This window comes from Toxorhynchites rutilus, chromosome 2, assembly GCF_029784135.1.
Source record: "Toxorhynchites rutilus septentrionalis strain SRP chromosome 2, ASM2978413v1, whole genome shotgun sequence".
In the NCBI taxonomy this organism is placed as follows: Eukaryota; Metazoa; Arthropoda; class Insecta; order Diptera; family Culicidae; genus Toxorhynchites; species Toxorhynchites rutilus.
Window position 1 is genome coordinate 229,482,065 of NC_073745.1, and position 26,945 is coordinate 229,509,009.

Here is a 26,945-nt window from a genome sequence, read left to right on the forward strand (position 1 = left end):
TATTGAATGTAATTGAATGCATATGGAAATTTTCACTGAAAACTCTAGAGATGCTCAACATATCCTTTCCCAGTTCACGGTGAAATAATTTTCAGAATGCCTTAAGGTGGCCGTACACTGTTTGTCCGGAGGTCAAATATTTGACATTTTTTGACAGATAGAATTTGGTTTGAAATTTTTACAAGCACTATTTTTTGCCACTCTTCAATTGGCAAACAATGTCAAACATCGAACATGGGAAAAATCGACTGAAATATTGAAGGTAAGGTAAGGTGAATTCTTGCTTGTAGTGTTTTGTGTCGAATATATTTGATCAGTTTTATCTGTTAAAATTATCAGTTCAATTTTATCTGCCGAAAAGAGTCAAATTATTTGACTTTGGTCAAATAGTGTATGAGCACTCTTAAGTGCGCTACATATACAGCGTCACCGTCACCGTCACCGTTCCGTTAACTATTCTCTTGGACTCTTGGTTTTTAGTTTTTAGGGTTTTAGGGTTCAACTGGTTGACTGGATCGAGAAAAAAAAACTGGAGGAATCCAGTATACCGTAAAACAAACGTCACGTTGGTCACAATTTTTTCTCTCATTTATTTGATATCAATAATGAAATATTTTACTAACATATATCATTTCTCAGTTATCGTCTTAGATTAGTTGTTTCATATCGTATACATTGTGTTTAGTTTATTCCACCACGTTTACTGGATTCTTACGTCCTCATTGTATTTACTGAATAGCTTATCTCTAAACAAATCGACTGCTGTCCGATTATTTTTTTGTACAAAAACTAGCTGAAATGAGATTTCTATTATCTTTTTTTACAAAACTAAATAAGCATCCGAATAATATATATTTTGAAACAATGATTTAAAATTACACTGTTGTCCCTTCCTGTTTGCAATAATGTTTCGAGCAGGCTGTTTGTGGATTTTTTTTGTTATGTACAGCACGTTGTTTTCTGTGCATTTTTTGAATCATTATTTTTGGCTATTCTATATATACTCTTCGTTTCTTCCACGAATAAATTGTTTTTTTTTCTGTCTGCTTAGTGTTTTCAAGTAGATTTACTGGTGTGTAGTATAACTTACTCATTACCACAATTTGCTTATTATCAAGGGTTTCATTTTTTTCATTTTCCCCATTTCGGAACGAGGAAATACAATCGTATACAATCTGTTTCTGCTTTTTCATCACGTATTTATAATTAAAATATTTTTGTTTTACAGTCCTGAACACAGCTGCTGTCCGTGTAAAAAAAAAATCCTTGGCTAAATTTATTGACGAATCGTATACATTTTATTCGTTTTCGAGCGTGAATGATTCATCTGATGAATCTCACCTCACTGGACTTGCGATGGTTGATCAATCTGTTCTCATGTTCTCGTATACTTGGTTTCGCTCAAGCTCTCCTATCGTTCTACATCACATCCAACTCGTTGAATGTTGTTGAAATTAAACTAAAAATTGAGTTATTGGTAATACTGGTATGGCTATTCTAGCATTCGGTCACATATCTTCGTACGTGTACGTGTGTCTAAAATGTTACAATTGCAATTATCTGTTATCTTACAAACCGCGCATTCTTGAAGTGGGGGTCGTGTGTGTGTGGTTGTGTGCTTTTCAGGTCACACGTGACGGAGCCATTTTGTTTACTTGAATAACTGTAGTCAATACACCGAGTTGTGATGGTCGTAATTATGCGCGTGCAAATACGATGGCATCGTTTGGTTCAGTTCCGAGGCGCGTCTCCGCAGGGCGGCTATACTGTGACCTCGCCAGACGTCATCATCTCCGTCCGGAGCACCAGAACTGATGCCCTGGCAGTTGGGAATATGTTGATTGGCACCTTGGCTGGACTGTTGAGCAGAAATGGACAGAGGGTTGATGAAAAATATCACGGATATTATGGAATGCACGTTATGCTCACCATGTCCCCATTTCCATTGGGTTCGTTCTGACTAGCACCTTGCTGCTGCTGTTGCTGTTGTTGTTGTTGCTGTTGCTGCTGCTGTTGCCCACTGGAGAGTGGGGGCGTTGATGATGAGCAAGCGTTGATGTTTGGAGGGGTTGAAGTGGGCGAACTGCCAGTGCAACTGACGCCACCGACCGAGTGCTGGTACATCATCGTATCGCCTGGAAAGGAAATGTCTACCATTAGAATGAAATATATAATTTTCAAGGGCGAAACCCGTGCTGTGGTTAGTGAGGACAGAGAAAATTACCCAATGCGTTCAGTCCATAGTTGTGATAGCCCCCTGCTCCCATAGCGGATGAGATATTAATCCCCGAGTTAAGTCCGCTATTGAGCGTGGACGAAAGGGAGGAGGATTGATTCAATTGACCGAATCCTAATTGTGGTTAGTGGGTTAGTTGTTTTCAGTCATTAGCAGGCAGCACAGGGAGAAACAAATGTTTTTGAATGAAAAACCGATATAAATTCGTTAATACGGTGGTTAGTATTGTTTGATTAGGAAAGGTGCAATGCAAGCGCATTCGAGACTTACCAGCAGTCATTGGATTAACACCCACACCCCACCGATCGCCACCGAACATGGATGTCCCACTAAAACTCTCGCTCATCGCTATGTTCGTTATGTTTGCTCCGAAGGGTGGAAGACCGTGCGATGGTAACAGGGCACCTATTGAGAAAAATATATTTGTAGTTAATCGTGTTATACGTATATGGTTTATCCCAGAAGAAATATTTATGAGTTTATCAAAAATATGTTTATTGATTGTTTTTGAGATTGAACCAATAGAATGTTTCCAGTTTTGTCCCTAGATAATGAAACAGTTCTAGTAACTTCTTTTGGAAATTTATATACTTAGCGTATTAATTAAGTTCCTGAACTGGTAGTGAAAATGAATTGGTTAGCAAGTTATTTCATAATATATTCCAAGTAGTTTCCTCCAGCATCAATCAGCTTTTCTACATCTATTGATTAGCGATTTGAATGCTTGCTCTAGCTCATTTTTAGAAAGGGTGGTCTCTACGACTGAAGTTGCCCGAATGGTCCTAATGTTGTCGATAAACGGTATTTTATTTTTCCTTATTTTTTGAGAGAAAATTATTTGTGTTTTAAATTTCTTAATTGCGTGCTTTGCCTAGTGCTTAGCGTGGCGTTTACAAAGGTGGGAGCTTCGGTGTTGTCTTCCGATCTGGTCTGAAAATCTAACACCAAAAATCGTTTTTGTGGCTCGCATTGCTTCAGCGGAACTATCTAGAGTGTGGTGGAATGAGCAGTAGGTATTGCCAGTCTCCAAGAAAATCCAAAGAAACTCGGAAACGGTTCCTCTAAGCGAGTTGGCACTACAAACGTATTCACCCCTTTACCCAGTCCTGGTGGTGCTCCGGACTGATAGGCAAAATATAGTGGCCACCACATAATATTTTGAATTTCTTGAATGGAATTTCGTTATTATACACTGTAATCTTGAGGTGGGCAAAACGGTTCATTTCAGTGAGCGGCTCAGAGCCTCTCGTTCAATAAAACGAGCCGGCTCATTTGAGCGGGTCTTTTTTGAGCCGAGACTCTCTTGAACTGCGGCTTTTCTTTTAGCCGAGACTCTTTCAAAAAGCGGCTCTTTTGAGCCGAGACTCTTTTAAAGAGCGTCTCTTTTTTGAGCCGCGGCTCTTTGACGTAGGATTACGTCTTTCGGGAACATATTGGGGTACAAATTGAAAATCGAAAATCGAGCACATCGTGAAAATTGTCCAATTTCAAACGCTTATTACTCAGTCATTTCATGATGGATTGATGAATTTTTTGCGTCAATCGATTTCGGCACTCCATAACAATTTTTTATATTAATGAAAATAATGTATGTCATGAAACTAACTATCGAACAATTGAAAAATCTCAACCCCTTTCCTATCGGAAATACTCTCTTTTGATTGATCGAAATTGACGACACATGCGGCGGTTCCCTAACAGAGACATTAAAACCAAGCAACCTGGGGGAAATCAGCATTGAAAATACATAAAAGAAGGGGGAGCTTCTGCTCCCACCGAAATATGTTCCCTAACAGAGACATCTAAACCAAGGTGCCTGGGGGAAATCGACATTGCAAATACATGAAAGTAGGGGGAGCTTTTATTCCCATCGAAAAGTGTTCCCTAACAGAGATATTAAAACCAAGGTACCCGGGTGAACTCGGCATGGCAAATATATGCAAGTCGGGGACATTTTTATATTGCATGTAAGATGAGTGATACGAAGTGTGTTCCTGCTCGAGAACGGGTCGTTCGTTTTAAGCTGTCTGTTTTGTTGTGTTCATTTTCACCCAAGGGAAGTTTATACTGCGAGAAAAATTAAAGTCTATATTAAAGTAACAAGTTTTTACTGATGAGAAAAATTGATAATTGTGTACGGTATTGGTAATTATCTTATGCAGCGTGGATTCGATTATATACAGATTTAAAGTCTCCGTAAACGAAGGAAAAAAAAAGAAGAACATTGCAAATACATGGAAGTAGGAGGAATTTTTGTTCCTGCCGAAATGTGTTCCTTAACAGAGACGTTAAAACCAAATCACTATCAAAGAGATTAACGACATAATTGTTCAAACATTTCCAAAATCAACAGATAGCCTAACGGAATCCTACGTCAACTATGCGGTCGTGTCTCGGACACAACCCTCCTGTGACTTTTTTTTCCCAGAATCTCTCAATAGATGATCATATTTGATGAAAAAATCCTTCTACGTGTATGTTCGAATTTCAACAATGACTGAGCTATAGAACATTTTGTTTTGTACTAGACGTAAGCCTACGTCAACTATGCGGTCGTGTCTCGGACACAACCCTCCTGTGATTTTTTTTTTGAGCCGAGACCCTTTGAAAGAGCGGCTCTTCTTTGAACCGCGACTTTTTTTAAGCCGAGACTCTTCCGAAAAGCGGCTCTTTTTTGAACCGCGGCTTTTTTTTTGAGCCGATACTCTTTTGAAAAGCGGCTATTTTTTTAACCGCGGCTCATTTCTAAAGAACCGTGGATCGTACGTTCGTTCTGACAAACCGGCTCAAATGAGCAGGTCGTGAGGGCTCGCCCATCTCTACTGTAATTTTTCTTGATTTCTTCTTTCTTATGTTTTTTCAAAGTTTCACTCATGGAATCGTAAGTTTAGCGATCAAGTACTCGGTCCATTTTCCGCCATCTTACCAGCAGGCAGTCCCCGTTCGGAATCGGGCGTTCTCCGATTGTCCCGCGGAGGCTCAGGGACACACATTTTGGCGATCCTACCATGAGCGAGAATTATACGGCATAATTGGAAACCGCCTTGAACCGAAATATTTTCAGGGGCTCTGCGAGGGAATTAACTGTCACTAAAGTTGTACGTTTCCGAAGTGTATTTGGTGTGATTCTCACCGTGTGTGAAATATTCCAAACAGAAATTATAAAAATCTGTTTGTTTTTTTTTTCATTAAAGTTTGTACGTGTGCAAAAGAGCAGAAGAACCTTTTGGGGGAACAACTTGAAATTACATGAGGACATGAGTGGTCAGCCCGGGACTACCCAGTAAGCGGAAGACTGCAAGTAGTAGAACTATCATACCATGGAATGCATGAAAATTTTCAGTTAGTAAACGATACGTTTAAAAAAAGTAGAGGAACTGGTACAAATTCGGTACCCCGTGGGTAATTTGGTACCCACCCGGGTCTCCGGCGGTAATGAGCGCACTCTGGTGGTGAATAAAAAATGTGTTCTGGTAATGTAGTAATAAACGTCAAATGCCAAAAACCTTAAATATCTGTGTTTTTTAAAAAAAAAATTTGAAAAAAAAAAGTTTTGTTGTTTTTGAAATCTCGAAAATTTTTCATGTGCGTCTTTTGAACAAATCATGAAAAATCGAATAGTTAGCCGATTTTAAATATTAAAGCTGATTTGGATCAAGAAATTGATGTTCTTCAACGAATTCGAGTAAGTGTATCGAGATTTTAATCACAAATTTCATAGATTTCATTCCAAAGTGAAAATTCGGTATGCGGGTGATTTGGCACCCCAATGTAAACATAGTGTTGATGATACACCCTCACAAACAGAGAGTTATTATGAATCTGATAGCGGCGACTATGAGGACACAGATAGCGAAGACGAGATGGGAGACAAACCTTCAAAGGAAAAGGACCAGGCTATTTGCATTTTTTGTGAAGAATCCGACATTCCTGGGGACGATTGGGTTCAATGTTGCATATGTAAAAATTGGGCCCATTCCGCCTGCACCGATTGCGTGATTGATTACTACGCTTGCGACTTTTGTAAAGGCTTTTAGTTAGAAATAAATCGAGATGAAATTTGTTCACTTTTTCTTGAAAAAATCGATTTTATGTTTCTCTTTGTTTTGTAAAATTGCAAGCTTTTTCGTCAAAGTTGAGTTAATTTACGTAAGATAGTGTATTTAACTTCTATTTTGTATGAAAATGTCAAAAAATACATTTTTCAGAGATTTCAGGACGATTCTCTTAATTTGAAAAAATAAAAAAAAAGGGTGCCAAATTTATACCCAGGCATCTCGGGTACTCGAATTTGAGTTGTTTCACTTCTATGCTCAAAGCTCCGAGCCGAATCAAGATTTTTGAAATCGGTTTGCGGGGAAATGTGAAGAAATTCTGAGCATTGGCCAAGATAATAGATTAATAGTTTTCCCAAAATGGGGTACCGAATTTGTACCAGTTCCTCTATAAATTAAACAGCATGGTTGGCAGAAATTCTAATGCTCCATGTTAAACTGCAGGTTGACTTGAATGATAGCAGAATTGAAATTTGTTGCTAGAAACAACGATTTATTTTTCAATTGAGACAGCTCAATACTTTGGTTGCAATAGGGTAATAAAACAAAATGTTTTTTATCTTTATAGTGTGTTTCTATGTTTAGTAGGCGATATTAAAAAAAAGTACTAATGCACATCAGTCTTGTTAATCTATTGTATTAATACATATGATTTCGTAGCAACGTATTGAAACAACTCAAGAATACGGATCATATATTGATAATGAACGTTATTCTAAAGATGCACGGGGAAAACGAACAAATTACACCGAACTTTCCACTTTTTTTTAAATAAAGGAAGGTAAAAATAGATAAATCTTTCATAATAAGTACGGATCGAGACGACCGTACGATGAAACTGTAGAATAAAAGTGCGCATCGGCGCATCGGGACGACCGTATGAAAAAAAAAGGTTATGATAAAAGACTGTGCTGCGTAAAAATGGAAGTTAAAATTTCTTGTGGATCGGGACGACTCCGCAGAACAAGTACGCCTCAGGACGACCGTATTAAAAGAAATATTATGATAAAAGTGCGAATCGGGACGACTGTGCTGTATGAAAATGGAAGTAAAAATATTTGCGGACAGGGACGACCGCGCAGAACAAGTATGGGCTCTGGACGACCATATGTAGAACAGAATTTGACTCGATATTTTGTTAAACGTCATGAATTAGCTCATACATTTCAAAGGTGGTTCAAATGTTTTTCGTGAAGAAAAATACACTGACACAAAATTTACATGCATTTGTTCTTTCCGTCTTTTTTTTTTGGAGAAGAGAGAAAATGTGTGGTGTCGTAAGTTCAGCGATCAAGTGGGTTAGACACTCGGTACATTTTCCACCATCTTATCAGCAGGTAGTAGGCGTAGGTAGGCTTCAGGCGGTCCCCGATTATCCCGCGGGCGCTCAAGGACACACAGTGCCCACTTCGGAAATCGATTGTTGATGATTTGACATGTTTTGAAGCAAACGATTCGCTCTGGAGCATTATACACGTGATTGCATTTGATTCAGTTGAAGAAATGGAGAACGCAATGACTTCGAAAGTTATTCTCTTATGTATCCGAAAATCGGTGGTTCGTGAAGTGCAAAACGGTGGATCGCACCTGGTTGTCACTAGGAAGCAAGGCAGCGGTTGAGAAAATTCTTCCTAAACTAAAAACGCTTGGATCAATGAATCATCGACCTGGCAGAGGCAGAAAGCGTACGAGGTTCGAGAACGTGGGGTGGAGTGAGAAGCCTCGACGGGATAATGACGGCAGATTCCTGTATCAACATCCTGCGGGAAAATCTTGAGGTTTTGCTTATTCAGATGGGCCTTGGAGAAAAGTGCGCATTTCAGCAGGGCGCTTTCCACAAAGCCTTGTTCTCAACCCTATCGCGAAATTGTGGACGATTCTCGATGCCAAAGTTGACAAAATTAGTGTTACAATTAAGAATAACTATTTTGAAGTTCTGGAGCGCGCTTGGGATGAACTGGATCCACAGTACCTTAAAAAACGAGGTTAGGGGCAAAACCTTTTACAGAAAAAAAACAACCAACGATACACCTGAGAGTTTCTAGATCAGAATTCAAGGTCGACCATGTTCTGATAGATGGTCGGCACGTTCAGAACATAACTGACGTCAGAACCTATGGCGGACCACTACCTAATGATGATTAAGATCTAGACAACATTCGGTTCCGATGCCTTACAATCTTACGCGCTTGAAGCAAGTAGATGTCGGTAAAAACTAGGCGCATTCGCTCGAAACCGTGCTTTTGGAAGAGGGCGAACTTGGCAAAATTCCACATGAGGACTGCTGGATCATTATCAAAACAGTCATGAATTGGCATTCATAAACAGTATATTACAAAGACGACGCGAGGAGTTGTTCGATGATGTTTGTCCGTAGGGTTTACACGAGAAGATCGCTGGGCCGGAGCTGAAGCTGCATTAAGCTACCCTACCCCCCCCCCCTTCCTACAATCCCCGTCATGAATGCCTCCTAGAAAGTGCTTTCCCGTTGTCTATCGTCACTAAAGAACAGATTCGTGGGAAGTTATCAGACCTGCTTCATCGAAGGTCGGTTAACTACAGACTACAGCTTGCGGCAGAACCTCCAGAAACGCGGTGAGCGTGGCACGATTCTCAGCAGGGCAAGAACATTTGAGATGGTAGCAGATCATTGCATGGCTTAAGTCCAGTGTAATGTTCTGCTACCATCTAATATTAGGGGAGCGGAAACAAATATGGAACTCGATCTTTATTTTGAGAATTACTCAGCTAGTAATTAAGTTAGAAACCTTCCAAACCCTGGATCTGTAGATAAAAGTCCACAGTTTGACCCCCTAAAACCACGACCGCCTATCTTTAATAGTTTTCCCAAAATTTTTATTTTTGTAAAAACCTCACATTCAAAATTTCGAAAAAATGGTCGTCAAATATGGAATGTTTTTTTTTACATTAGAAAATCATTGAAATACTCAGAAAAAAGGTTTATTATGGAATTAACAAGTGATTTTGATCAACAAAATTCACACAGAAAGCCTTGCTTCTGGTCGACGCCCGCACAATCCATATTGCACAATTTTTCGCATTTTCCGGTGCATTGTGCATTGCTATTGTAAAACCACCATTATTCTTCTCACACATTTTTAGTGCATTTTCCATGTCACTTTCAGCATAAGTTTTCCGTTTCTTAGCGTTAGAATTACCAGCCATCTCGTTTTCTGCTGTAAACAAAACAGCTCCATATTGGGCAACTTGGACTTTTATTTTAAATGACTTTAACATCATTTTAAAATGAGTTGACATCAAATCCAAGTATATGTTCTGAGAGTAGTCACTTTGGTCTTTCCAACGGTACCGAACAACATGAAATTTGGAAGCTTTTTTGACCCGAAATTTTTATAATGAAAAATCATAGAAAAATAAAATCATCACAAATCACGTTTTCGTTGATAACAATCACAAAAATTATCGGACCACCACCAGACCTCATCAGGCGTGGTTATTTCACTAGAGGAACAACCTCCAACCATCGCCGGTAGAATGCGCTGCTTAATTTTCGATATATTGACGCGTTCCATATTTGGGTTAATAAAAATAGACAAAAACAGACAGAGCTGCACTGATAAGAACGGTATCGAAAAGTAACTAGCAAACAATTATAATGATTCTATTCAAAAATGGGTAAGCTTGTTTTAGTGTACATGCAAGCAAAGTTTGATTACATGTCAACAAAAGTTTGTGCAATCGATTCATTCCGTTTAAGTTGTTCGTTTTCGCTATGACTATAAATGATTTTGAGACAAGAATGAAAATTCTGCACACTTGGTGCACTGAAAAGTTTGCTACCTTCAACCAAATCGCAAAACGGTTTAAAGTGCACAAGCACACAAGTGTGAAAAATATCATCCACAAGTATGACAAAAGTTCTCCTTGAATGATATGCCTAGATTCGGTAGAAAACCTTGTTCCAGTCAGTCCATGTTCGATCGTACAGTAGTGACTTACGACACAGATCAGTATGAACGCGTGATTTGGCCAAAAAGTTTAGAACCGAAATTGGAATGATTCAAATAATTAAGGTCAGGAACTCCTTGAAGACATACAAAAAGCGGAAGGTGCCTAAGAAAGCCGCAGAACATCAATATCGAGCCAAAACAAGGGCACGAAAGCTGTATAACCGGCTACTTGACAACAGCAACCAGTGCATCCTGATGGACGACGAAACATACGTCAAACAGAATTCAAGAACGCTTCCAGGGTCGCTGTTCTACACGAAATCGGCGGAGAAGGAGGTGGACGATGTTGATTGAACGTTTGCTCTGGGAAAATTTGGAGAGAAGGTTCTAATATGTCAAGCTATTTGTACTTGCGGTCTGCGTTCTCCTATTTTCTTCACAAAAGATGCAATCAATGCTCAAATTAACAAAGATGAATGCTTTTAAAAAAAGATTGTTTCACCTCTATAGAAAGCATCAGTCTTACTCTCTCTTCTGGCGTGATTTTGCATCTGCACATTACGCTAAGCCAGTATTACGTTGGCTCTCAGACAATAATATCCATTTCGTCGATAAACACATTAATCCACCAAATTGTCCAGAGCTCCGACCAATTCAACGTTACTGGGCGATTGTGAAAAGGATCTTCAAGAAGGAGGGAACAGTTCCCCAAACCATGGAGGAATTAAGAAAAAAATTGGACAGCAACATCCAGGAAATGCACAACAGCTACTGTGCAAAATTTTATGAAAGGTCTTTCGTCAAAAGTGCGTTTGTTCTAGAGCATAATATTTTCAATAGTGTTAGCTACACTATTGTTTCACATTGTACTGATCTTCAATAAACCAAAAACAAAAGTTGAAATAATAATCGCGTTTTATTTTTATTCACGAATAGATGGTGCTAGTAACTTTTGGGTACAGTCCTCAATTATTGCGTCAGACCAAATGCATGCTAGATTCCGGATACAAGCACGAGAGAGCTAGTGGATCAAATTGTTCAACTTTGCCCAATGGGAACGATTGACAATGATACCAGCCGCGAGATCTGGAGACGCATTATCAATGGAAGTCGTGTCCACCTATGGTCTTCACAAACACTTGAGGTAAAATATACTGACGACTGTTCGCATCTCTAGTAATCAGTTCCTTAAAGTAAGCTAAAGTAGTAAATTTGGAGGGTTGAAGTCACCTACACATATGATGATATCAAGTGTAGAAGCTCGATTCGCCACACGTAACATGCGTCGAAATGTGCTACAAGATCAGCATATCAAGTAGAATGATCGAGCACAGTTTTCAGAGATTCCTCGATCTGATGGTCAGATAGATTTCAAAATGTCCTCTAAATGATGACTGTCGGATGTTTTTTTTTCGAAAAATTTGAAAATTGCCCCTGTCAGTGTTGAAACTAATATTTTTTTTCCAAAATATATATATTATTAAGGCACATATGGCGTTAGCCTAACGGGGCCGGGAGTTAAATATTTTGACAATTTTTGTCTTACAAACTAATGTTGAATTAAATTTTAAAATCAATACGTGGTTGTGGAAGCTACATCACTTTTCAACTTATTTTTGATACCCGAATCGATAACATATGAGGACACGACTTTAAATCTCACTTATTGACAAACTATAGTCACGGCATTCGCCTACGGGAATGCAGTGACTTGAGCCATCTCACCTCACTCGCCGCGCGGAATAAAGGGGATTGTCAAAACTTCGCACAGAAGTTAGAAAACGCATGGCAGTTTGCTCCAATAAATTCTGTACAAAGATAATTTGTTATATTGACGAAAAAATAAAATAAAATTTTTTGCATCGATTTCAAAAAGGTTTTCAAAACTGCCTTCAGATTTGCGATGCGATCATCAATTATTGATCAATTAATCACCAAATACAAAGGGAAAATTTTTCATTTAAACGAAAATAATTTATTATTGAAAGGTCGTACAGAAACTTTATAGGAATCAGCTGGTTGACAAGGCTAATTGTATTTGCTATTGAATCAGTTAATGAAAAAATAGCTGAAGCGCCCCTAATCATCAAACATTCTGTAAAGGTGCTTGGAAGTTACATTTCTATATTTTCTGAAGCGCGAGCTAATTTCGGCCCGGTTCCAAGACTCGAGTAGTGTTTCCGTTTATGTTAGCAGTTAATGGGACATTAAACTGAACCCGAAGCCGTGTTTGATCCGACAAAAGTGAAGTGAAGTGCGTTGAGTGGTAGTGTAATCTGGACCTCCCGAAGAAATGGGCGACACTAGAAAAAGTGTACGCTACAATTTCCACTTTCTGTTGGTTCACAAAATCTTTGGAAAAACAGAAAGAAATCGATGTTTTATTTCTTCCCGATATTTTGTCCACTACATCTACGTACACCAAGATCACAAACTCAGCTCTAAAATTTTAATGTCTGCAATACTAATAAATGAAGTTCGAATGAGCTAATATTTTGCATAGGGTATATTATCGTGCAATCAACATTTCGCAACAAGTTCCGAATGAAAAATAGAGATAATTATTTTTATTGGCACTGAAAACCATACGTTTCGTCTCGTACTCCTACTCGAGTGTTGTTTTTTGACAAAAAAATTTTCTTGGAGATGACACTGGATCTCGACGTTTCAAACAATTTTAAGACATTTGGCATCAAAAATTATTTTTCGAAAGCCCCGATTTCCTTTACTCCCACCTTGGGTGACTTTTCGATTTTCAAAAAACTCAAACTTCGACCGCTTCGCGACACTCTCCCTTAATTCCGATTGAGTTGATATTTGGTATAGGGTAACGTTTTGAAATTCTAGGGTCTATTTTTCCTATACATTCTAGTTTTTTTTTATCTTCGCTTATTTTTCGTCGGCCTATTTCCGCCACTTTAGTGCCAATCACCGACATCAGGGAGGCGACTCCACCTGTTCCTACCTATCAGACTCAACAACTCATGAGCCGGGCCAACTTCTTTTACTTCCCTTCCGAAGGAAGACGTAACCAGAGTTTTTTCGCCTCAGAAAATCCCAACGACGCCAGCTGGGATTGAACTCAGGCCGATCGGATTGTGAGGCTGTTACGCCAACCACACAACCACTGGCGCAGTCTACATTCTAGTAAATAGTAATCAAATATCACCTCAGAAAAAATCTCATGCCCAGCATTATACAGAACTACTAAAATTGTGAATATTGGATAGAATTATTATTTAAAGCCTTGACAGATGAGTCACTGACATCAAACAAAATTTTTCATTCTAATTTCATTATTTTCGAAATAATCTCTTATTTACACTGAGTGAGGGGGTGGGGCTGCACAAAATTGAATTCCATGCCAGACCGATATAGTGATTGTCAGATTTTTATGAAAATTGGTAGTTTTATTCCTCATCGTTAAATATACATATTGGTAGTTTCATTCCTCATCGTAAAATATAAATATTAGACCAGTATTTTTTTCATCAGGGTGGCCATTTCCATTTTCTGGTGGTCCGAAAAATCAACTTTTCCCCCATTTTTCCATAAAAGACCTTTTTGAATAATTCATAACTTTTACAGGTTTACGCTCTAAACAGAATGTTGAGATGTCTCTCGGTGGGAGACTTCATATATACGGTCGTACAGTAAGTTACATTTAATGCGACATTAAGCTAATTGGACAGACCTGTAATGCGACACGGACATTTTTGTAAACGTCGAGTTCGGGGCCTAAATTGTGGCCCCACATTGAATGTCGTCACCAGACGTGTACACTGTACCACTATTCATAGAAGGATTAGATTCCGTTTGATATGTCGATCCTTAAAATAAGCTCAATGGTCTGAAAGTTAGAATTAAAAAAACACATAAAACTCATGATTTCTTCCAAAAATTCCTAACTTTTCAACCATTGAGCCGATTGAAAAAATCGACATATCAAATTATATCTTATTCTTCTATGAACCAAATTCAATCTGTCATTCAACAAACTCAGAACTTCAATTATGAAGCTGAAAAAAATTGCCACTTCATTTTCCACAATTCGTTATTTCAAAACAAATTTCTATCTTGTCGTATTTTTCTTTCGCAATTTTCAATATCTCAAATGGAACTGACAAAATGATAGATCAAAGAACAAAACCTTGACAAATGATGAAGCAAATGTAATCATGTATTTTTAATAACCAATTCAGAAAATTTTTTGAAAAACACATTCCTTTTTTAATTTTTCTTTCAAATTTTGATAAAATTGCAACGGAATAATTAATATAAGAGCAATAATAATATTTGAATAAACTTATATAATTATGAACATGTTTATATAAAGCTTCCCATCTTATTATTCCTCATTAAAGACCTTGCGTCAAGACAGCTACAAATCGATACACGCTCAAATGAAGTATGCCGTGAGTCCGTGAGTTCAAAGTCAGGGCCCTCAATTGACCATCTTTGTTCGTTATAGAATAACTACGTCCACGCAACCATCATCAGCGATGGAGATCGATCCACGGTGGAACAAAGATCGATTGATCCATTCAACTGCAAGAAACATCGGGCTGCTGTTTTATTAGAAACCCAACAATGATCAATGTCCACTGTCTCCGCTGTCCGGTCTGCTGAACAATGGAAGAAACAGAAAGAATACCCTTACACCTAAATGGCTACTTCTGTGTAATTTACCATAATGTAATGGAACCTAACGCTTAAATGGCTACTACTACTGTGTAATTTACAATTTATAGAAACTATAGCTGACCCGGCAAACGTTGTTTTGCCTTAAAAATTATTTCTAGTGAATATGTTGGTTGTTAAATAAAAAATAACTAATGTATTGTAAGTGTGTTTAAACGTTTTAACGATCTACATATACGTGAAACGTTCGTTACTCTTGTTTTTGACATACCGAGGAATAGAGCGCCAAGTCGATGACGATTGAAAAAAAAAGCACAAACCATTCTTTGTATTCCATTCTCGATGTATTTTATTAACGAATCTGAAGTGAAAAAAGGAATATATTTTTGTCGTAAAGTAGACAAATTAAATGAAGAATATAAAAATAAATTTCGTTGTTGCAAATGTATTTGTTGCTCTTCATCGAACCACAGAACTCAACATTCATATGAGCATTGAACAGCTGAAGCGAATATGGCATTTCCGAACGATTTTCCATGTCAATGTCTGTGTGTTAATTTTCATGAATGTTTGTCTGTCTTTATCAGTTTTTAGTCGTTGATACATTGGACATCTATCTAAGGTTGCGGTCGTGTCGTTGGTGAAATCTTTAAGAAAATGCATTATACATTTTCCATCTGCCATGCAAGGCTATAAAAGTTTTAGATAACCGCACGTCATGAACCAATAACAATATCAATCACCATACCAATATCAATCACCTGAACAATATCGAACAATTACCTGACCTGACCTGAAGGCAATTTTAAGTTGTTGAAATTTGAATGAAAACTTTTATTTTTGTTTTAGAAGCGTGTTTATTTCACTCGAAAAAATAACAATTTACGCTTCACAGAAATGGAACACGAAGCTCAATGAGTGGAATTTTTGAGTAAATTACACAATCGATCCTCAGGGCGTATTTTGTCGATTATCCAAATTAAAAATTTGCATATGAGGTAATCCTAATTTTTTGTCGAATAAATTCAGCAAGGTGTGGAACCAAATACATGTAACGTTGTAATGAATCTCATTCTACATTTTATTATTTTTTTTTGTTTGAACACACGTTTTGTAATATCATGACAATGCATGTGTTTGGACCTGGCAATATCGAAGGCTGCGTCGGCGTTGCTCATGATAGCGTCTGGCATGTGAGTGTATTTTTCCTCACACCGATTCTGGTTGTTTAGAATCGCAGTCGTTCGCTCTCTACCTCTATATCGTTCGCAATTCATTCTACGTTGAGATGGTGAACGTTTGGAACACATTTAGGAAACATTAGTACCATTGAAGAAGTAGATGGAGAGTGTCGTTTGAACGGTGGGTGTCAACGATGAACTCCAGATTGTTGTTTCTTCTTCGAATCACAAATTCTCGCGTCACTGTGCAGTCACCTACCATAACTGCAGCAATGTATCCAACGACATACGCATTGAATGTATACATGTGTTCTCCAGTCGGTGTTATATTAGGATTGATGAAAATAACGGGACCGTCACCTTGCAAACCGAGCATGTATGATATGAAGAATTTCAATAATTCATTATGTTTATTCAAAAAGTCTTCCAGCTCGCTGGCAATACGCATGGCTTTAACCGAATTAAGGTTATTGGCGCATGTGAGGATGAATGTGTTCAATGAAGTGAATTTAGTGCCATCTGTCATTTAACAACGTAAATAAATTCGCTCTCTTTGAAAAACAAACTACGGGTCGAAGTTTTGAATATTATTTTTTTTATTTGAATATTATTTATAACACAATACTAAAATCGCGATTAAAAATAGGAGATGGGGGTGAACCTTTGAGGTTATATGTATTTTTATGCCAAATTTGAGAAAAAATAGAAATCAAAATTATTTACATTTTTTTCCATAGGGCCACCCTAATCGGTATTAAACATATGGTAATTGGTACCCTATCGGTATCATATATAGTTTACGTCCTATTCTCATGCCTACCAAGTTTTTGTGCATAATTTCTTGAAAATGGTTCGAGGCGTTTCGGAGGAGTTCGACCACGAACATCGTGACACGAGATTTTTAAATATAAGATAAACATATGTACATGTACACGATTAAAACCCGGCTCTGTTACAGCTAAAATGCTAATGAGCCTAATAAATAAATAAATGGGATAAAAAAAACAATTCCTTGAACACTCACGAGTGTAGATAGAGTCGAGTAGAGTCGGAAGCTATCAGCACTTTTCGTTTATTTGGTTCAACTCGCATCAGACTTTCTCCTTCCCACTCAGATATCGATCACAAACTATGAACCCTTTGCTCCAAAATTCAGCTCGAGATGTGATCGAACCCCACAACATGCAACAGTAAGGTTACCCTGCTGGAATTTGAAAGCATACTTCCATGAAATATACGTTAATCTAAATAAATGCAGTGTATTTCTATATTCCAAAATTCTAGATATGTTGCTCTTCTTTGCCGTAGTACACCTGGATACAGAGAGCTTCCTCTCCTTGTATCGAGCTGTGTGTTTATGTGTGTGAAATCAGCATTAGGCATGAATGATATCCGCTCGTTGTGTTATGCTAGCTCACTCGCATCTGTGTTTTCATTCTATTCTATTTTTGGTTTCCGCCTCTAGCCATGAGAAGGGCCTTAGTGGAAAGAAACTCGATTCCATACTCCTCCTTCACCCGACAAGAAAGCAATCCTCACCCGCTCGACGTTCTGCGGCTACCATGTTGCTTTGATGACCACCAAACGAGAAGTGGTGTGGCTTCAGGTTAGCTAGGTTTTTGATTATATAGATCTTAAACTTTTTCAGTTCATTCGTCTCTAGCCTTGAAAAAGGCGATTGGAAAACTTTACTCTACTCCTGCATCACACCTCCACCCTCATTGCCTTGAGAAAGGCACTCGATCCCTCGTCGTCCAGCTCGTCCAGCAACGATGTTGTCATGTCGACGTTCACACAAATAATGGTGTGGCGCGGATGGCTTATTGAAACCAAATATGTTGAAAAAGGGCAGAAACGAATGTATCAGTTGCTCGTTATTGACAGCTCTGTGCGGAAATGCACACAAAACGGCAGAACAAATGTATGGGAAAATGAGAATGCTTCCAGTTTTCATTAATTCAAACTGTTTAGGCATTAGTGGATTGTACTGTATAGTATATCAGACGAATCTTAGAAAATTTCCGATTCCATTGGTATGAAAAGTAACAGAATTTGTTGGTTGCGAGAATAGTTATTAACGTTAACTTTATTTCACAAAAACGTGACCTGTTTTCTGATTTGGCACACTTCCTGAAAGACGTAGTTCTACGTCAAAAAAAAAACGCATTGCTGCAATAGAAAATTGAACTTACCAGGCGTCCTAAACACGTTGGTGGTCTTCTTCCGTTTCTTCCATTTTGCTCGCCGATTCTGGAACCAAACCTGGAAAGACAGAGAATGACATTTTAATGAATTCTGAAGATCTTCTTACAAATAAAAAGTTCATTAAAAGTTTGATGATTGCTGAACTACCTGGAGCTAATTTTGAAAGAATCAACCGAAGAAACTTTTTTCCCCGACCGGTAGATCCATCGAAACGGAACGAAACGATTCACTGCCCTAGGAGAATAACCATTCGCGCTTCTGTCTCCATCGCTGCGCGTCTTTCCCGTGCTGTTTATTATGTATCACTGCTCATCATTACGGTTATGATTATTATGTATGAAATTGCAGAAAAGAGACTTTTAAAACAAAAAAAAATGCCGTGTCATATACACACTGTCAGAATTGGTCGGGGAATGGAACCGACGAAAAAACAATCAGGACATACGAGTCTACAACGCTATTGCTCCTGCTGCTGCTGCTGCTAATGTTGCTTGAAACAGGGTGCTTAAATAATGATCTACGATTATGACATTGCTGATTCCAGGGTTTCGTGCGAACCAGCAAGGAGTCTGAAGTTCACTATCAACACTCCCTTCCTTTGGTTCGGCAACGGCACACCTCAACATCACCCCACCCCACTCCACGATATGGGTGGAGGGCTAGGTGGCGGATAACATATAACCGGTCCAACACATTGCATCGCAAACAGGAAGGCAGATCTTCTTTGCCGTTCGCTGGCTGGCTCTAAACTAATTCAACTTTTTTAATCGAGCTAGGGGAAAATGCATTATTAGAAATTCATGAATTTGAATATTAGATCGACGAATTTTTCCCTGTTTGTTCCGGGTGGTGGTGGATTGATGTCAACGAGAGAGAGAGATTGAATTTTTGTTGTGTCATATGGTGATAATGAAGAAACAAGCCTAAAAAAGTATTGGTTCAACAGTGATTGTGGATTGATGTGATCAGGATGTGTTCATGATATGGCGTTCAGTAATCAAGATCATATTATCGTAATAGTAGACAATTTCGGAGATTTTTAAGTGATACCTCAAAGGGTGTCTTTTCGTTGTAACAGTTACGAACAAAACGATAAGACAACAATCTGGACAAAAAATCAGAAAGCGCTCTAAACACCTATTCAAATAATAAACTCAAAAGGGTTGCAAAGATATCAGTCTTGACATTGAGGCAATAGACGCTCCTTTGAAATTTGGGAGCTGCGAAAGATCGTTTAAATGTACAATATAAGAACTACAATTATCCACAATCTTTCATAGTAACTAATTTTTTAACAATTTTTGATATGTTTCTGATGTAAGTCACTTTTCAAGGTGTCGAATGATACACCATATCGTTAACAATTAATACAACCCGTACAATAAAGAAATGGTTTTAGAATCATAAAAATAATGTTAATCCAACAATGTAGATTCGATATAAAAAACCTGTGGACGATTGTGAAACGTTCATGAACCCTATGTGATAAAGGGGTAGAACGAAACCATGTAGTGATATTCGGGAAGCGTGGTATGCTATTCCTTCAAGTAGGGTAACACGGGGTGAGTTGGACATACGGGGCGATTTGGACCACCCCTTTTATCTCAAAAAGTACGGCTCAACTTGGATTTTCTATAATGTGATCTACTTCTATTGTTGAACCGTATGTACCTAACGTAAAAAAACTTTGGTAAAACTCGACAGGTGGAAGGAAACGGTAGCATGAACACAACAAGCACATTGATTGTCAAAAAATGTGAGTTTTCAGGTCGTGGTTTTAAGGTTTTTCCCGCTGATTGAAAAATTTGATTTTCGTGTATTGTGCAGTAAAGTTCTGTTCGTCTACAGAAGAGGAACAATTTGATGCAGCGAAACTGTCAGTTTGATAACAATAAATGGAATTAATTGCATTTTAATTCTTGCATATTGTGGGAGGACATGGACACGTTTCTGTGGGGTGAATTGGTCCTACAGGTTTGAGGCTTTTCTTTGGTCTAATTGATTCCAGATGCCGCTGAATTACAAAAAAAGGATGGGCTGACAACGTTGAAAGAAGGGGGAGCTTGAAAGAGCACCGCAGGCCATCAAGAACGGATTTTCATTGACCAAGCATCGAAAGTGTTTGAAAATGCTCGAAAAACATTGAAAAGATCTATGCAGAATTCGAGATGGTCCATATCCATTTTTTCTGGTCTGGAATCTGGCCAAGACACCTGGTATCGATCCCAGAACACTGTTACTGATTGTAACATTATCCCAAAATACTTTACATAAACATAAGTATGTTTTTTTTCGATTAAACACACACTGGACCAAATCACCCCACAGACGGTCCAAATCACCCCGCATCAAATTTGAATGTCCAAAAATAATCTCTTTTATTTTATGATATATTTGATAATTTGAAGCTTGATATAATGATTAAACATTATTGATTGAGAGAAAACAAGTGTAGCTCAGTATACACTGTGACATTTTTGATTTAGAGCGTATTGGTTTGGAAATATTAGGCGATTTGCTTAGGTGGTCCAAATTCCCCCTTTTCCCCTACTGGAATTCCTCCGCTGCGACGAAGTCATTAGTGGTCAGCTCGGAACTCGTTAGCAGAAGACTCCAAATAGCAGAACTTTCTTACCATGGGAGGCATGAAGATTGTCAGTAAGTAAATAATACATATAGGTATAAATTAAACAGCAGAGTTGGCAGAAATACTAATGTTCCATGTTAAACTGCACACTGAGGGGAATAATTAGTAAATGTAACGATGTTTTTTTTGTAAATGCTACCAAATAATAATCATTTGCTACCGTACGTATAAACATATATGTCAAGCAGAACCATGATGTGTAAGCCCAATATCGGTTACATTTTTCCTGGCGTATTAGAATTATATCCTTGTTATACCACCGTATTGCCTTATGTCAACAGTAAAAATGGCCAACCTCTGGTAGTGATGTGAGATAGTTGGCAATATGTTTGTACATTCTACTAATATATGCTATCAAAGGTATTTGGTATTTTTCCACCGAGGATTTTTCTAAGTGCGGGAACTTGAATAGAAAAGTTGGAACTTGTTGCCAGAAACAACGATTTGTTTTTAAAGTAATGCAGGTCAATACTTTGATGGCTATAGAGTAATAACACAAATTCATTATGTTTCTATGTTTAGTAGGCGTTATCAAAAAATGGGTACTGATGCACATCAGTCTCGTAAATCCATTGCATTGATACCTTTTACTTTGCAGTAACGCGATGAAACTCAAGATTACGGATCATATATTAATAATGAGCGTTACTCTAAAGATGCACAATGAAAACGAACAAATTATTAACACCGATATGTTCCACATTATTTAAAATATAGAATGGGAAAAATAGATAAATGTTTTATAAAAAGTACGGATCAGGATGACCGTATGAAAAAAATGAAAATGATAAGATTGCGGATCGAGACGACCATGCTGTGTGAAACAAGCACTCCGCACGTAGGACTACATCAAGGGGTGTCCATTATTCGAATATCATGGAGCACAGATCCCAGAATAATCAACTTTTCATGTACAAAATTACAGAAAAAAATCAAAGGATAAAATAAAACCTCAGCACTCAGCAAACACTCAAACGTTTAGATTCAAATACGAAAAAATCAAAATTTGTCGCGCAAATGTCGTGCGATACAAATGTTGCAGGGGTTATTGTTCATTCGGCAACGAACACATACTTGATGGCAAGCAAATCGTAATAGGAATCGTGATATAACTGGGCTTTGGACTCCTCATGAATAACTTTGTTCTACTAGTCAAGTTCTTCATTTGATATCCATATTGATGGGGTTTAAAGAAAATATGTAATTCGCCATTTTGCGGTGGCGGCCATTTTGGATTTGCATTTTTCATAAATAACTGTGTTCTACAAGTCAATCCCTTTCATTTGATACCCATATTGATGGGGCTTTGAGAAAATATGTAATCCGCCATTTTGTAGCGGTCGCCATCTTGGATTTTCAAGATCATGAAATATGCAGTTTTATAATGACTGCAGAGATAAAGATAGGCTCTCCTGCTCCACATCCAATTGAAACTCCTGTCCCTCACTCTTGCGGTATCGCATCGCATACATCCCTGGCAAATGCAGCAATCTCTTATGCTGAAAATCAATTTCAAGATAGCTTCTTTCCTGCTTGGCGTCCGATGATAGAATGTGGGCAAGCCCCACCATCGCTCACTTTATATAGCTATATAGTTCACGTTGTAGCGACCGCCTATATTTATTTATAATCTATTTTTTGTCTCCCTCCTTCGCATTGGGTTTGCCCGTACCCGTGGTTGCTTGTAATGAATAGCTGTTTGCTGCGGGAGCGCAGACAAAAGGTATGGGAAAGTAGGGAATTCTTTCTTCCAATTTTTCATCAATTTGAACATTATATGAGCTGAAAACCCGTAACGTGTAGCATATAAACAATTGCTGAGGATATTCCCTATCAATGTGTGTATTTGGAACCAAAATCCATTTATTAATTGAGGAGGCATTAGCGTTCAAAAACTGAACACTTTTTCACACCGAAATATTGAAATGGGTCGCTTAATTGAAAGGTTAGACGTAGTCCTACGTCAAAAATATTTGCGGATCGGGACGACCGTAAGAAAAAAAATGAAAATGTTAAAAGTGCGGATCAGGACGACCGTGCTGCTTAAAAATGAAAGTAAAAATATTCGCGTATCGGGACGACCGTGCTGTGTAAACAAGGAAGTGAAAATATTTGACCGTATGAAAAAATGATAGTGATAAGAGTGACGACCGTGCTATGTAAAAATGGAAGTAAAAATATTTGCGGATTGGGACGACCGTATTAACAAATTAAAGTGATAAGAGTGCGGATCGAGACGACCGTGGTGTGTATGAATGGAAATAAAATTATCTGCGGATCGAGACAACCGCGCATAATAAGTACAGGATCGGGACGACCCTATGGAGAACAGAACTTGAACGTCATCGATTAGCTCATACATTCCAAAGGTGGTTCAAATGTTCTATGTGAAGGAAAATGCACTGAAACGAAATCCACATGTATTTGTTTTTTTTTTCGTCTTGTATTATTCGACTTTTTTTTCGGAGAAGAGAGAAGATGTGTGGCATGCCCAGTCCTGGCAACACAGACATCGTCAGTGTGGCGATCAAGCGGGCGGGTGCACATCTTCCGCCATCTCATCAGCAGTCATCGTTCGGATTCGGGCAGTCTCTAATTATCCCGTGGACGCTCATGTTGCACACACTATGTTGTTTTTAAAACCGCTGAAGGAAATAGCGAAAGAACGGTTCAAAAGAACTGGTTCAGTCACTAACCGTTCATCTAAGTGAACTGTTTTGCCCATCTCTAATTGTAAGTGTGCTTGAATGTTTTAACGATCTATAAAATTATTCGATTGTGATCGATAAAATAGAACGAATGGAATGATTTGATTAAAAGTGTGTTTGACATTTCTGCTGCCGGGAATAATGGTGCGCAATGACATCCAATGAACTAATTCTTGTGTCCTTGTGAGAAGAAAAATGTCGTTGCGTTATGTAAGTGGCACCGAGGTAGCCATATGCCGTATTCAAATAAAATGGCAAGGAATTATCTTTCAAATAAAGCCAAATTCGTGACACAACACCGTTTATCTATGTTTTATTTCCGTTTAAAATTGTACGCATAAAAAAACCCCAAACCCCTACAAAGACTCTATAGAACACTATATAAAAAAAAATAAAAAACAATCTCATTTTTAAAGTTTTAGTGATGAAATCTGCCACTCCAACCTGTCGGAATCTTGTATGACTAGAACCTATTTTAATAAATTGTGAAAGCTGGTTCTCTAAAGCGTATAAATTCGTGCAGACTAGTGATTTAGATGTGAAGAATATTGCCAAGGAAAGTAAAAGTATATATAGATAAACGATTGCTTGTATTGCTAATCGAATTATGATGTTTTGAATATTTTCGTTTTGGCTGAGCACTCACTAATTTTTCTATTTTCTTCGGTCGGCATTAAAAAAAAGAAACTGGCGAATATTTATTTTTTTCGAGCCATTCACGCTTTGACTCCTGCTGTAGAAAAACACTAGGAAATTTTCAGAGTATTCCTATCGGATCACCCCCTTGGGTGTTTGTTATTGTTCGTGGTTTTGATTTTCACGTCTCGTTGTCGCACACCCTCCCTCCTCAAGATGAATTTTCCACACCCGTTTATTATTATTATTATCATTATCATTGTACGCTCGTTTAAATCTACCAGTCAACAGCGGTGAAGCGGTAAGTAGGGGTAAGATAATGAAATTCACATCAAATTATGATGATATGCTCTTTTTATTTTGTGCTTACGGTACTTTTTCATTCACCCCGTGTTGTGATGTTACCCTCGCTTTTTGCCCTCTCCGGCCGCTGGGTATGTTCACTTCAACAATGAGCCCACCGTATGCATATTCGAGTTATCTTGTTTTTTTACTGGTTCAACTTTTCGGAAGATTGATATCGTTAATCATGCATTGGACGGAGGACATCGTTCAAAATATTCTAAACGAAACAATATGAAACAATCAGCTCTCTAGTCCAGAGCGAATCAATCCCATCCAGCAGCTTGGACGACATGAAAATACTTGACGCAATTAGTTGCGAAATATGCCCAGACTGCAGCTCACAGCTTAATTAAAACACATTCTAAAATATTGTGGCTTTCGAAAATATGGAGCTGGAGCGAGATTGCCCTCCTCCTCCTCGCCCTACGCGTTTTCCAGGGGCTGTCGTCGATTGGACGTATAAATCCGCTGGAGATCCAAACGCTCGGAATGGACACGTGGTTAGGAATGCAATATGTACCAACGAAAACTATTTATTGCCACATTGCATGCATGAAAGATCGCCACTGACCGTGGCTAAGCATCGAATGGTCAGGGTTGGGTGTGTGAGTTTGTGGTCAGGTGGCAATTTGCAGATTTGAATTTATTCACAAACGGAACAAATTGGAAATATATTGAATTCGATAGGACCGAGCGGCAAAGCGCATATTGGATGTCATATTTCCTAACCGTACCGAATATAAACACGGATGTGAATCGATGCGATTTACAATGGATGCACAAAGGACGGATGAGTTCGCCATCGATCTGCGAGGAACCAAATTGAAGTTACGATGGCTGTGAGGGAAGATTTTAAATCGAATAATTTTTTCTCGACTGTGACATGGTTTTGATTCAGATATTTTTCGAATTAGAATTAAATTGTGGCTTGTCCATCACAGAAAGAAACGGTCGGTGGCTACCACTTGACAATTTTTTATATCTATTCGTTTTGACAGTTTCAGTTTGTCACTCATTCTGAACTTTGGACGATATTTGAGTTATTCCGTCTATTAAAATTTGTTTTGTCAATTTCACACCAACTCCCAGTAACTTTAAGAAAATAATTCTGCAATTTATCGTAAGGTATGATAAATAAGATGCACTTCCCGAGCATCTTCATTCACCGCAACCTAATGATCATAATGATGTTATCATAGCAACACATTTGTCGAAAGGACCTATAAATAAATAGCCAAAAGTCGGGTAGGGAGCGTCGATTCAGATCCATCATTTATCTTCCTAACTGTGGCCAGCAGCTTCTCTGACGCCGCTCGATTGCCACCACGCAAGTGATTAATTGCCTATCTCATTATGTTTTCTATGGGGCGTTCAATACCTCCAATCCAGCTTGGTGCCATCGAGTGAAAGTAAACCAACATAAACTTTGGCCCGATAGATTTATGGATGCCACCAGAAGGGAAATCGACTTCTTCGGCACGGGAACGGTTCGAACTTTTCCGGGAAATGATAAACACCTTAAAGCTGAGTAACGAAATAAAAGCAAACAAAAAAAAAACAAGAATCACAATAAACACTTTTTCTCTGGACACAGCTAAGGGTAGGAAAAATGCTTTTCCATTTGCACCCCCTTCCACCGGGCTGAAAATTTCGATCTATAGATTGTGTGCGGATGTTTCTGTTGTGGTGAAAAATATTGTACACCATAAAATTCCCACCGGAGAGGGAAGCTACAAGTAAAACTACTTTGGATCCGACTGAAATATAAATGATGGAAATAAAAATCTACGAAAGAGAAGAGTGAATCAAAATGACAGCTTTTTTCATGGTTCATTGGCTGCTGCAGCATTGCGAACACATGCCACCACAATGGGTGGGGTGGGAGAGAAAGCTTTACCACCTCGGAGGACGATTACCCCACCACCACCACTACCGCCGGCAGTGAACGATTTTACGCCGTCTGTCACATCGAAAGAAACTCCTTCCCTCCAGGAGGTGTGATAGTTTTGAGGAATTTAAAAAAGAATCTACCACGTCAAATTGGCGCACATCCTTGGAAGAAGTGATCATGGGACGTTTGACGTTTCGCTGGTGGATTGCGGGCTATGTGGATTTATTCATTTTTCTGCTGTTTTTTCTCCTTTTCTAGGGAATAGGGGAACGCTTTTGTTGGTATTCCCGGGAGAAAACTGACAACAACATTAATTGTGCATTAAGCTTGACACCTGCTGGATGGATGATGGAAAACCTTGCATCCGAAGGTTGCCGTTTTGCGACGAATGCAACCCGAATGCTGGGTTCAATCGGAACGAAAAATAGGAGAGTGTACGACATATTTGGCGAGGCTTCTTGGAGAGTA

General features: G+C 38.4%; 1 protein-coding gene across 4 annotated transcripts in view; it reads right to left on the reverse strand.

The window, feature by feature from the left end:
• Positions 1 to 576: 576 nt before the first annotated feature.
• The window catches only part of LOC129768526 (homeobox protein orthopedia), a 133,106-nt gene continuing 106,737 nt past the window's right edge, over positions 577 to 26,945 (reverse strand). For 2 of the 4 annotated variants that reach the window (XM_055770242.1, XM_055770244.1), the window contains exons 4-8: positions 18,238 to 18,307; positions 2,507 to 2,641; positions 2,225 to 2,350; positions 1,930 to 2,150; positions 577 to 1,858 (exon numbers count right to left, since the gene is read on the reverse strand). In XM_055770242.1, the coding sequence (XP_055626217.1) occupies positions 1,670 to 1,858; positions 1,930 to 2,150; positions 2,225 to 2,350; positions 2,507 to 2,641; positions 18,238 to 18,307 (741 nt within the window). In that variant the 3' untranslated portion in view covers positions 577 to 1,669. The remainder of the gene's footprint in view (positions 1,859 to 1,929; positions 2,151 to 2,224; positions 2,351 to 2,506; positions 2,642 to 18,237; positions 18,308 to 26,945) is intronic. The other 2 variants (XM_055770243.1, XM_055770246.1) reach the window with 2 other exon arrangements.